The sequence below is a fragment of the Chionomys nivalis genome, chromosome 20 (assembly GCF_950005125.1).
Source record: "Chionomys nivalis chromosome 20, mChiNiv1.1, whole genome shotgun sequence".
Classification (NCBI taxonomy): domain Eukaryota; kingdom Metazoa; phylum Chordata; class Mammalia; order Rodentia; family Cricetidae; genus Chionomys; species Chionomys nivalis.
Window position 1 is genome coordinate 56,718,227 of NC_080105.1, and position 12,553 is coordinate 56,730,779.

Sequence of the window (12,553 nt, forward strand, 5' to 3'; positions counted from 1 at the left end):
GTTTTCTTTAGTAACTCTCTAAGTCCAGTCAGTGTTGACTGATCTTGTTGGCTTCACCTTGTGTCAGTCTTGTGTCGGTAGGCTTCACCTTGTGTCGGTAACCATGGCTGCAGCAAGCTCGCGTGTGCAACAGCCACATCCTGTCCAGAAGACATTTCACAGCACCTCCCCTTCTGCCTCTTAGATTCTTTCTAATCTCTCTCTCTCTTTTTTTTTTTTTGGAGCCTTGAGGGTCTAGATCTCCCATGTAGGGCTGGGTACTCAACAGTCACTTATCCTTAGCACTGTGGCGGCATTGACCATTGCCCACTGCAGAAAGACCTCCCCCTGGGGCTGTGTAATCGACAGTCAAGTATCCCTAGCACGTTGGTGGCACTGACTGCTGTCCACTGCAGAGAGCAGCTCCTCTGGCCCCTGCTGAGAGCAGCGCTGACTCTTGTATGTAAACATAAATGCTCAGAAGGCGATTGATGCGGTGTTGTTCAGCAAACCAACAGTAGCAGGCTCTCTACTAAGGCCTGTGACCCCTGGCCATGAGCTTTTGACCAGGTGTACAGCACCGGGCACAAATTCCTCCTGTGGAGCAGGCCTCAGATCCAATCAAAGTGCTCCGTTACTGCACTGATTAAATGCGTTAAAGAGAATCTCAAAGGCACCAGAATGCATCAATGTTACAGTGAAGGAACAAAAATTCAGCTCTTCCTCTTTGGTAAATTTGACAGGAAAAGCCCAAGTTTGAGTTCTCCACTCCTCTCCCTGTGTCTTCCATCTGTCTATGCCTAAGTTGGTGGTTTCTGGTTTGTCTGGAGTCTGTTGCGTGTCTGACTGTGAAACCTGTGTTTTGTGTGTCTACTAGAGGGCTTTGCTCTGACTGTGTTGGGTCATGTGGGGAACAAGTGAGGGATACATTAGGAAATTAACAGAGTTTTAGAAGTGGGTAGGTAAGTCATTTCCTCCCGCTAACCGCTGCCGGTCCTGAAACACTCAGTTCTACAAACACTCCACCGCAGAGATATCTGTGCCGCACCAACATATACAATCGTTATTCTTGAACAATGTCCCTTTTGACCTGCTTGCTCTTTTTAGCAAGTGATTACTCTAACACACATACACACACATGCATTGCTCTTTGGGTAAGGGGCATGGAAGCATACATAACTTACAAGTAAAGCTATGCATTAGCTTAGGTTGTAAAAGTTGATTACACAAGGAACCCAAAGCAGGTTAGGTTGGTTTTGACATTGTTCTCTTAAAGGCAGGTTAAGCAAACAGTCTGAGTACACAGTAGGATTTCTGGCTGTCTTAAGTGACCTCGAGGTATATTATTAACTTGGCTGTGAGGTCCAGTAAAAGTTCCATTGTCTTTGAATATAAGAGATGTTCTCCTATAATATTGCCACAGGTCACCATAACCTTTATGCCACTGTTTCACCAGTGCGCACACCTTGCCTGGCAGGTTGATATCGTAGCAGATCGAGTTCACTGTGGGGGATACCTTTAATGATTCTTCTCCCTCCGAGGTCAGCATAGCACCTGCTGGGGGGAAGTTCTTAGGTCCAGCACTGCGAAAGGGGCAGAGGCAGGCGGATCACTGTGAGCTTGAGCCCAACCTAGTCTACATAGTGAGTACTAGAGCAGCCAGGAATACCTAGAGAGACTTGCCTCAAAGAACCAACATCCTCCAACAATAACAACAAAACCCAAAGAACCCAATGGATTGGCAGTGACCATGGTTCCCAGAAGCAGGTCAGAGGTGGGAATGGTGTCACTGGGATGAGTGATGAGCAGGAGAGCACACGTTGAGTGTGCTGAAGGTCACCAGGTCAGCGCTGCCCTTCCAGATGACAGCCCAGGTTTGGCAGCAGTCGGGTTATGGGGTACCAGACACAAGTGTCTACATATGGAAATGCAGTTCTAGGAAGTGGATGTGGAAGCCATGGTGCCCTGTAGGGCGACAGTAAATGCAGAGTTGCTCTGGTGACACTGCCTGCCTACATTGCCAGGAAGTCCAGAGAGAGGCTGCTGGCCTGGCACATGCCGACCGTCCTGTTCTTGACGTCTGGTACATTTCATCTTCTGGCTCCTGTCAATTCTCTGTGTGACGTATGTAGAATTAAGGCTCACGGTTATGTTTCTTTGGAGAGGGCACGTTTTTAATAAGTTCCCAAGGGAGATCCATTTTGCAGCACCCTCCGTGTGAAGGTGCGATTGGAAAAGAGGAAAACATCTGTCTGGGACAGCAAGACTCTCCTGTGGAGATGAGCCTTGTTGGGATACACCGGTTAGGAGCTCACTGAGGGGTTTGGTTTTCCGCCTGTTTCATGTGGGAAGACAGCTGTAGCAGAAAAGCTGACAGCTACACCCCAGACCTGGGTGACCAGTGGCAGGTGACCAGCCAGTTACATCGGTGTTTCCGAACAGGGCAGGAACGCTTGGGTGAGGAGGCTCTGCTGTCCGTCACACTGACTGGGGGCTGAGTGGGTCCATTATTGCACCCCCACGGTGCAGCCTTGTCCCGGAGGGCTGCACACAGCACACATTGCAGGTGCAGGTTCCTGTAGCTGTGGGTTACTGCCCTATATCTTGGGGGACACAAGCCTCATGCCTCCATGGGCCCAGCTATGTGCTGGCTCAGGGCTGTGGATAGAGAAACGGAACTCAGCTCTGGTGTCCTGTTAACTGTGTGGGGGTCTGCCCAACTCAGGGCAACCAGGCCAGCTCTGGTGGAGCTCAGGGTTGCCTGGGAGAGGCTGTGACTGTACGGGGCTCTCCTAACCCAACTCAGAGGGGACACTTTTCTTTTTGTTTCAGGGCATTTGCATGTGAAAGGCAACGAAGAAAAAATGTCCAAATCCTTAAAAAACTACATCACCATTAAGGTAACGTTAGGCAGTGTGCTTTCCTCTGCAAGTGGAGTGACTGATGACTGCTTACGTGGTTTAGGGGCCTCCGGGGATGAAAACCGCAACATCAGACTCAGTCTGTCCTAGCTCTGCATGGGCCACCCCAGGGACCCACTCTTCCTTGTCTAAAGGTCCACGGCATCCCCTTCAGGCCTGCTGTTCTCTCCTGCTCTGCTTCTGCTGTGGTCCTGCCTTTCCTCTCCCCTTCCCAGAATTGCATCTCTTCCCTTTCTCTCTTGAAAGACTTATTTATTTTTATTTTGTGTGTATGAGTGTACATATATCTGTGTATGCACGCGGTGCCTGTGGAGGCCAGAAGAAGTTGGATCCCCTGGAACTGGAATTACAGACAGTTGTGGGCTGTGAGCCTCCATGTGGGTGCTTTGTTGTTTGCCGTGCACGGAAGACTGTCTCTGCCCCTTGGAGGCGCTTTAGCTGGAGCCTGAAAATTATAATGGCCAAAGACAGAGCCACAAGAGAAAAGCACAGAGATATAACTGCCACCTGCCGCTTGAGCACAGCGCACCCTGGCTGACATCAGCCAAGGGGAAGGGCTTGAGCTGTGTGGGAAGGTGGGGCATCTTGCAGAGTGCAGGGCTCCTCTGCTCTAGAAGGGTCGCTGGAGCCCCCCCCCCCCGTTACTCTGTGAGGAGGGGACCTGGGCTACTAGAAATGTCCTCTAAGGGGAAAACCTGGTGCCACTTTCAGTGCTGTCCCTTACCTGCTGGTTCTCAGCAGCTCAGAGTGGCCCTCAGGCCAGTGTGTGGATTCTGGGGAGGCCTGCTCTGGTCCATATGTGTGTAGTGCACCCACAGCGTTAGACACATTGCTGAGGTGTTAGAAACCCACGTTTGTGACATCCTTCCTCTGTTCTCAGTGCAACCACTAACAGCTAGGATGCTTCCCTGTAATCCAGGCTGGGATCACCAGCAATCCCACAGTGCACCTCACCTGTATTCTGATCGCTGCCCTTGTGGCCAAAACACACTTGATAGCTTTCCTTCTTTTTAAAACCAGGACCCAGTGATGGTCTGTAAATTTTTCTCTGCGGCCCATCTTTTCTGGCTTGCAGGCTGATTTGTATCCCATTGTTCATGTTAAGCTTCTGGTATACGGCAGAGTCTCAGCTCTTGTTTTAGAATTTGTGTGTGTGTGTGTGTGTGTGTGTGTGTGTGTGTGGAGATACATGCATGCGAGGGCAAGTACCTTTGGAAAAGGGAGTCAGAGCTCCTGGAACTGGATTATAAGTAGTTGTGAGCTGCCTGACACGGGTGCTGGGAACTGAACTCTGGTCTTTTGCAAGAACAGTATGTACTCTTAACCCCCGAGCCATCTCTCCAGCCTAGACCCTCAGCTTCCTTCTCCCTATAACGTGGAGGAAGAGTCTGAGCTATTGCTTTGTTGAATACCTCATGGTTTGGGTTTGTCTGTGTCTTTGTGGTGTTGTTTCATTGTCTCTCCCGTGTGGGCTTCACTAGACCCGATGCTCACAGGTGTGGTTCTGTTTGGGGGGCATGGTGGTGGGAACACAGCACAGGCGTGGTTCTGTTTGGGGGGCACGGTGGTGGGAACATGTCACAGGCATGGTTCTGTTTGGGGGGCATGGTGGTGGGAACACAACACAGGCGTGGTTCTGTTTTGGGGGCACGGTGGTGGGAACACGTCACAGGCGCTGCTTTGCTTTCCCCAGGTTGATGCCCAGTGGTGGTGTCTGGCCACTGTTAGAGGTGATCACCAGATCCTTCCATGATGGAAGGCTTGACCTCCTTCTCAGGAGCTTCAGGATCTGAGCTGGGCTGTCTTGCTCCCTGCGTCCTTCTACCTGGGGCTTTAGTGCCGCCCATGTCTTGGGGGTTCTGATGGCCAGGGTTCTGTGATGCCTCTTTCAGTTGTTTTTAGACTCGCTGTGAGTTGAGGATGTGCTTGGTGCATTGTGAGTTCAGTCCTATTGTTTTGGGAGTCGGGGATGGGCCACGTCTGGTTCAGAGGAATCATCAGGAGAGCAGCAGGCAAAAGCCCTCCAGTGCAGGTAGTGCTTTCACAGGAGCACACTTCCCACCTTCCTGTCCTGTGTCTGGGGAAGGAGCCCAAGCCTTTCCCAGAAGACAGATGCTTCTGGAAGAAGCGGTGGGAGCATGGGTCCAGTGGCATGAGGGAGTGCTCAGTGACACATGGGAGGTCACTGGATAGAGAAGACTGGTTTCTAGAGCAGGGCTCAGAGCAGAGCCCACGGTCTTGATGTGTTACCGTAGCGTGCTGTGTGTGGTGAAACATCCATGCTGGTGCCAGTGACGTCTCTGCTCATCCAGTCACATTCCACCAGGGTGCTGCTCTATCTGGTTGTTTCCACACTGACAGATGGGGACAAACAGGATACAACCTGACTGAGTCATGCCTGCAGCGTGTGCTGCATGGTGGACAAGGTGGTCAGAACTGGCCAGGCTGCTGGCGAGGACGCGGACAAGAGACAGAGCACTCTCAAAATGGGGGGAAGCACACACAGGAGGTAGAACTTGAAATCACAGGGCTGTTATTCACCAAGGTCACACGGGACAGTGAAGCCACACATACACTCGTGTATGCTTGAATACATGTACACATACACTTGTGCACACTCAGGCACATGTGCACTGACATTCAGACACACACACCTACATTCACACGCACACACTTGTGTACATGCATACATGTGCACATACACTTGTACACACTCAGACACATACATACACACACTCGTAGTAAGCCCAGTACAGCTTGGGGAGGGAATGCCAACTCCCTTGCACTGTGGTGCATTCCTGCTTTGCTCTGGGGTTACTGCTGAGCAGTCCTGGACTGGACCATTTCATTCATGATCGAATGGACGGAGGCCATCTCTGTGCCCACCCACACTGTGGCCCTGCACCTCCTCAGCCTGTCTTGTCCATCGTAGCCAGGCAGTTCTGGGACCTGTCCCTGCTTGATGAGCAGCAGCCACCGAGCATGCTCGTTCACGCCAGCCAGTGACAAGGGAGTGAGATCAGTGAGGGACAATTCTGTGAACCGGCTGTGACTCACAGAGACCACTGTGGCTAAACAGAGGGGCTGGAAGGGTCGAGGGAAGTCTCTGGGCACTGGCTCAGGACTGTTTGACAGCCAACCTGGCAGGGGTGAAGTGAAAAGTGCCTGCTTCGTTTCCTCCCTGCATTCCTTGCCCCCACTCTGCTCCATAAGGGGTCTCCAGGACTCCCGGCCCCACGTGGGGAGGGCTTGCTGGATGTTTTGAGTGGAGCCTCTGTTCTCTGCTCACCTTTCCCACATCCTCTCCCATGGTGGCAACTTTCATTTTATTTTGCTTTTTAAAGATTCATTTATTTATTAGGCATACCTTTATGCCAGGAGAGGGCACCAGATCTCATTATGAATGGTTGTGAGCCACCATGTGGTTGCTGGGAATTGAACTCAGAACCTCTGGAAGAGCAGCTCTTAACCTCTGAGCCATCTCTCCAGCCCTTCACCTCATTTTATAATTGTATTGGTTGTATATTTTTAAAATAATTTTTTGAGATTATGATTTTATCATTTCCCTCATCTCCTCTTCCTCCATCCACCCTCCCCCAATCAAATTCATGGCCTCCTTTTTCATATGTGTTGTTTCATATGTGTTTGCTTCTATAACTACAGTCAGCTCAGTCTGAATGTTACTTGTATGTGTGTTTTAGGGCTGACCGCTGGTATTGCGCTCCTCCCTGGGAAGAGTGTCTCCTGCTCACAGCATCCCTTAGTTGCTGTCGTCCTTTGCGTATGGTTGAGGCTTCCTGGGCTCTTGCCTGTCCACATTAGCATGTTCGTTGTCGTCCTTGTTCTTCTGTGATTTCAGAAGACTCGGTCTTACGGCAAAATCCCTCTTCCTCTGGCTCAGCTCTTTCTGCCCAGTCTCCCACAATGATCCCTGAGCCTTGGGTATAGGAGCTGTGTTATAGACTGATCAGTTGAAACCAGGCTCCTTCTGTTATGGTCTCTGTCCATTACAAAGAGAAGTTTCCTTGATGAGGGGTGAGAATTACCTTAGCTGTGATGACAAATATTTGGAATGTAGTTAGGGACTGTGCTGGTGTCATAAAGAGGTAGGTGGTGTAGGTTCCCCTCCAAATCTGTGACTTCATTAGCCCTACGTGGCTGGCTAGGTTTCCAGTGCCAAGCAGGCCTACGTCCAGCTGAGAAGAGTTGCTGGTTAATTCCAAGGCTGGGCATCACTATTGCACCCTTAGGGTTCCTGTGGTCCGTGGGCATCATAGCTGGCTAGCACCATTGATTACTGGGTTCCTGTGGTCCGTGGGCATCATAGCTGGCTAGCACCATTGGTTACTGGGTTCCTGTGGTCCGTGGGCATCATAGCTGGCTATACCATTGGTTGCTGGGTTCCTGTGGTCCGTGGGCATCATAGCTGGCTAGCACCATTGGTTGCTGGGTTCCTGTGGTCCATGGGCATCACAGCTGGCTATACCATTGGTTGCCTCCTTCCTTTGGAAGCCTGCGTAGTGCCTCCTGGTAATATGAAAGCTGGTTTTCAGGGAGGAGGCTTTCAAGTCAAGTCAATAATTTCAAGGTGCCCAGCAGGGAGGTACCTGCTGGGTGTCATAAATTAGAGCATTGTCAGTGATCAGGGAACACTGCCGTCACATGGGCTGGGCAGTCCAATCCTGAGTCTGGGTGTCAGCTTGTTCTGACCTCACAAGAGCTGTTGTACTCTCTTCTCTTCCCATTGTGCACACTGTCCCCGTCAGTCACCAGGTCCCCTGGTAACAGTTGCCCATCTCATGCCAATGTCAGGTACGGGCTCCAATAGTAGAACTTGTTTCCCAGGCTTGTCCACAGGAGTGTCGGGTATCCCCCTCAGCCCTTCCTGCGGGTATGAAGATGACTGGAAATGGGGTGAACGATGCACAAGTTCCGGGGGAATCAGTGATGGTGAGGGTTGGGCGAACACCTCCCAGTCCGTGCTCTCTGTACTCCCCCTGCATCACCACGGCCGGTGCTACAATCCCGAGTGACAGCTGCCGTGTTCTTTCTAGGACTTCCTGCAGACCTTCTCCCCCGACGTCTTCCGGCTGTTCTGCATGCGCACCAGCTATAGGTCAGGTGAGCTGGCTCTCATGTGCCTGGGGAGGCAGAATGTGGGCCTGTGTCAAGCCCATTGCCCCAGGTTTATTGGAGAAGTGAGCCTGGGAAACACAAGCTCAGTGCCCAAGGCAAGGCTGCTCTTCCAGAGCCGACTGTTCTGTCTGCCCACCTATGCACATATCCCTGTGTGAGAAGGTTCCAGGACAGCTTTGGCTGGAACTTGTTCAGGGGCAGGGCCCATATTTCTCAGGTAGCCCTTTGACCACGGTGCTGTCTTCCACTGGTTTCTCAGGTACTGTGTGCTTCAGGGCATACTGGGCATTTCCTGGGTGACCATCCCTTCCTTTGCAGCCATTGAATACAGTGACAGTACCCTGCTGGAAGCCAAGCACACCCTGCTGGGGCTGACCTCTTTTATAGAGGACGCACGAGCCTATGTAAGAGGGCAGCTGACCTGTGGCCCTGTTGGTGAGGATGTGCTATGGGAGAGGTAAGCAGTCCTACTCACTCATGCCACTTTAGGGACAGGTAGCTAGAGCGAAGAGGCCACCAGCCTTCCTTCCTGCTAGCTGTCATCCCGCTTCCCTCTGCTCCTGAGCCCTGCACGCTGTGGTCATCTAGAGTTGGCATGTTTCCATCTTGGTCCAGTGGCTCACAATTGCCACATTTGATGGGGAGGGGCTGTCACATCTACAGTTAACTATCACAGAATCACCCAGGTGGCTGCTGTGCACTAACTGTGGGTAGGCTCCCTTCGCTTGAGTTTATTTGGCCAAGGAGGTAGCTCGAGATTTTGTTACAAAACAGTAAACATTTTTACTTCTGGGGGAAGATGTCTGTGTATTCAGGGTTGGTTGCAGGCCAGCCTAGGGCACCAGAGGGCTGCTGGAGAGCCCCTTATCTGCCTCATTGCCACAGGTGACTCTCGTATCTCACTCCAGGCTGAGCATCACCAAGAAGGCCGTGAAGGCTGCGCTAGCCAATGACTTTGACACGCCGAGGGCAGTGAACGCCATCCTGGACCTTGTGCACCAAGCCAACAGACAGCTTAGGGCAGTCTCGAAGGTAACGTGAGTGCTGTGGATGTCAGGGCAGGGGGCTACTCCTAGGGAAGGAATGACCACTGGTTCCACAGAGCCGGCAGTTTGGGGGCAGCCCCCTCTGTGTCTTCACACGACCATGGCAGCAGCGGGCCAGCTCCAGCTCCTGATATGCAGACGCTTGTTTCGTCTGGCTGCCACCGAGTGCTGCTGAAACGGAGGTGGACCGACTGCGTCACTCGGTGGTGAAGTGTTTGCCCAGCATATACAAGGCTTTGAGTTCAATCCCCAGGACCCCCACCCCAACAATGAGAAGCTGTCTGCTGGGACCTGGACTCAGATGCCACCCAACTGGGTTTCAGGCCACCCAGCATTGTGATCCAGCATCGTGGGGGGATGGCTCCAGGTGGCCTTGTAGTTTTGGATTCTTTTTTTTTTTTTCCCCCGAGACAGGGTTTCTCTGTGGTTTAGGAGCCTGTCCTGGAACTAGCTCTTGTAGACCAGGCTGGTCTCGAACTCACAGAGATCCGCCTGCCTCTGCCTCCCAAGTGCTGAGATTAAAGGCGTGTGCCACCACCGCCCGGCTTAGTTTTGGATTCTTGAGTGACACTGTCAGCACCACAGGTGGGCACTGTGTCTTGACATGTGTCTAAGGGTCATGTCCATGCAAGGTACTTTCCCTTAGTCCCTTGCCTGGTCACCACGGGGCTGAGCATCCAGTCCCAGCTTCTTCAGGCTCACATTACACATGCTGGAGGCAACTAGCAGGTCAAACCAACCATACCCAGGGAAGCTGGCTGTGGGTGATCCCAGGGTTCCTGAAACTTGCCCTCAGCCTTCTCATTTCCAAGGGTCACTTCCTGTGAGTCCCACACCACTTGGCCACCTCTGGGGGTTCCTCTAGGGGGAAGAAGAACACAAGCTGATCAGGGAACAGGTTGGCACTGCCATTCCAGGAATGAGGCTTGGCATTCCAAGGGTCTCTGAGTCAGTCAACAAACACCAGACTTTCCAGGATTCCCTTGGTTTCTGCTCAAATCCGATACCCACAGTCCCCATCACCTTCCCTCTACCATGGCTGTGCTTAATCCACAGGACCTAGATTTGCAAGGTACTGCCGTGGTATGAAAGGCAGGCGGAGGCACACAGTACCAGTGAGCCTAACTGTGCAAGAACCCACAGAAGCCAAAGCAGAAACACTCTGACCTCATCCATCGTCTTGCAGGAAGCTGGCGGCCCAAGAAGTCCCACTGTGTTTGGTGCCATCATCTCCTATGTTGAGCAGTTTTTCGAGACCGTTGGGATTTCTCTGGCAAATCGACAGGTACATCCATCTCTTCAAATGCTGTTTTCTGAAACTGTTGGCCTATTGCATACTGGCCTCTCCTTTGGAAAGTGTTACTGAAGGTGACTAGTCCCTGGCTGAAGGCGCAGGGTGCCTGTTAGCAGACACTCCACCATTAACCAGCTTGCAGCAGAGCGAGTCAGCCTAGGGTCTACAAGCTGATACTCCAGGTACGGAAAGGTGCACATGAAGACATTTTCCTGAGCCGTATGAGATGGCCGTGGCATGAGTGGGTCCCTTGGTCCCTACAGTTGGCATCTCTGGTTGCAGGAGGCCCTCGGGCTTCCCTACCTGTCTGGTGGTTCCTGCACAGCACAGGTCCAGTTGCTGGAAAGATTCTGCCTTCCCAGACCTTGATGTAAGCCAGCTGTGTGGGAGGTCCCGTCTGCCTATGTAGTGACGGCTGTCCCTGGCAGGAATGCTAGGGACAGACCCTGGATGTCCTTTCCTGTGATGTTCAGCTGTACCAAGTAGATAGGGCAAGGCTACCAGGTTCTTCCACAACCCCCTTCTCCCTTGGTCCTATGAAGCCAGCCTGGTCGACAAGGAACACACAAGTCTCCTATCTACTCAATTCCAGTTCAGTTAAGCATGGCTTTGGGGCTGGTTGTGTTCCCTATTGTGTCTCATCACTCATGCAGTGCGTAGAGGTGAGGTGTGTGCATCCAAGCACATGTGATCGTATCTAAGTTGGCTACTGCACCTATCTATGGATCCACTCAGCCCCGGTTTACCCTGTTCTCTCACCAGGGAGAAGCCCCCGGTAGCTGACAGGTCAGCTCCTCTCTGGGTGGCTTCTCCTCTGTGCACACATCATTTTGCTGGTATTCTCTGGCCCCATGCATGGATGTCACTGTGGGTTCTAAAGTCCCCTTTAGGGCCCCTTTCCTCCTCATTCACTTCACTCTGCTGTGCCCTCAGCTTTAGGGCTGTTCTGAAAGAGATGAGGCAAGGGCTCAGAGCCACCCTCCCAAAGCATTCGCTACTCACTGGGCTGGAGCCACGCCACGCGTCTGACAAGGTCAGCCAGAGTGTCAACTCTCCGGTAGTGGCACTCCTGCCAAGGCTTCTGTAGTCCTTTCTAGGGCCTCTTGCTGGATTGTTTTTGCCTTAACAGGGACCAGCTTTGGGTCCATCAGCCAGTGTATAGCTGGACAGATGGCTTATGGGAGCTCAGTAAAGGGTTGTTTTCATTCGTGCTTACGGCTTAGGCTGCTAGACTCTCCTGAGACGACAGGATTCTGCCGATACTTGTCACATCTGCAATTGTTGGTGAGGCCTAGACAGGACCAAAGTAGGTATTACCATCTTAACTTGAGCCAGTGAGAGAATGAAGTCTTGCTAGCTAGCCTCATTCACCCTCCAAGATTCCCTAGAAAGATCCAGCATTAGGAAACTGATAAAGACAAGACCCAAGCAGGGTCTCAGCCCAGAACCTAGTTGAGTGTGGTCTCCCAGGCTGTGGACGGGGGACCCTGCTTTGCTGGGCATACTCATTAACAGTGTCTCATTTAAAGGAGGCTCAGTGTGTTTCAGGAGACAGTGGCACAGCAGCTCTGTACTGTGTGGTGGATGAACTTGTGCGCTTCAGGCTGAAGGTCCGCCAGTACGCACTGGCCACACCCGGGGCGACTGGCGCGGCCCGGAGACAGCAGCTCCAGGAGAGGCAGCCCTTGTTAGAGGCATGTGATGCCCTGCGCCAGGACCTCGCCACCCACGGCATCAATATTAAGGTTAGCAATACTGCAAATACAGGGGACACCAATGTGGCAAGACAGTGGCCAGTCATCCAGTTTCTGAGAGAGATGGCAGATGCAGAGGGATGTGAGAGGAGGGTATATAAGCTGTAAGAACTGCCAAACTCCACCCCTGTGGGCAAGGAGCTGGCTCCCTCTCCTGGCATCCCACTGCTCTCTCCAGCTTCACTTTCTGACCTGTCTCCCTGAGTCAGAGGATGCCAGACCTCTCTGAGCCTTCTTCTTCAGGACAGAGGCAGCACAGCCTCCACCTGGGAACTGCTGGATCCACGAGCGACACACCAGAAACCTGGAAGTTGAGGATGCGGCAGCTGCAGTCCCACGTGCCGCCATGCCATGGTGTCTGCTCTTGTGATGAAAACTTTATATTAAAGTTGCAATTGTGGCTGTTTAGCCAACAGTAAAGTG

At 52.2% G+C, this 12,553-nt stretch overlaps 1 protein-coding gene across 4 annotated transcripts in view; it reads left to right on the plus strand.

Moving 5' to 3' along the window:
• The window catches only part of Cars2 (cysteinyl-tRNA synthetase 2, mitochondrial), a 33,909-nt gene extending 21,381 nt beyond the window's left edge, over positions 1-12,528 (plus strand). For 3 of the 4 annotated variants that reach the window (XM_057752530.1, XM_057752527.1, XM_057752528.1), the window contains exons 9-15: positions 2,812-2,879; positions 7,955-8,021; positions 8,355-8,493; positions 8,945-9,068; positions 10,269-10,367; positions 11,915-12,121; positions 12,374-12,528. In XM_057752530.1, coding sequence (XP_057608513.1) covers positions 2,812-2,879; positions 7,955-8,021; positions 8,355-8,493; positions 8,945-9,068; positions 10,269-10,367; positions 11,915-12,121; positions 12,374-12,445 — 776 coding nt within the window. In that variant the 3' untranslated portion in view covers positions 12,446-12,528. Of the gene's footprint in view, positions 1-2,811; positions 2,880-7,954; positions 8,022-8,354; positions 8,494-8,944; positions 9,069-10,268; positions 10,368-11,914; positions 12,122-12,308 lie in introns of all 4 variants that reach the window. The other variant, XM_057752529.1, reaches the window with a different exon arrangement.
• The last annotated feature ends 25 nt before the right edge of the window (positions 12,529-12,553 follow it).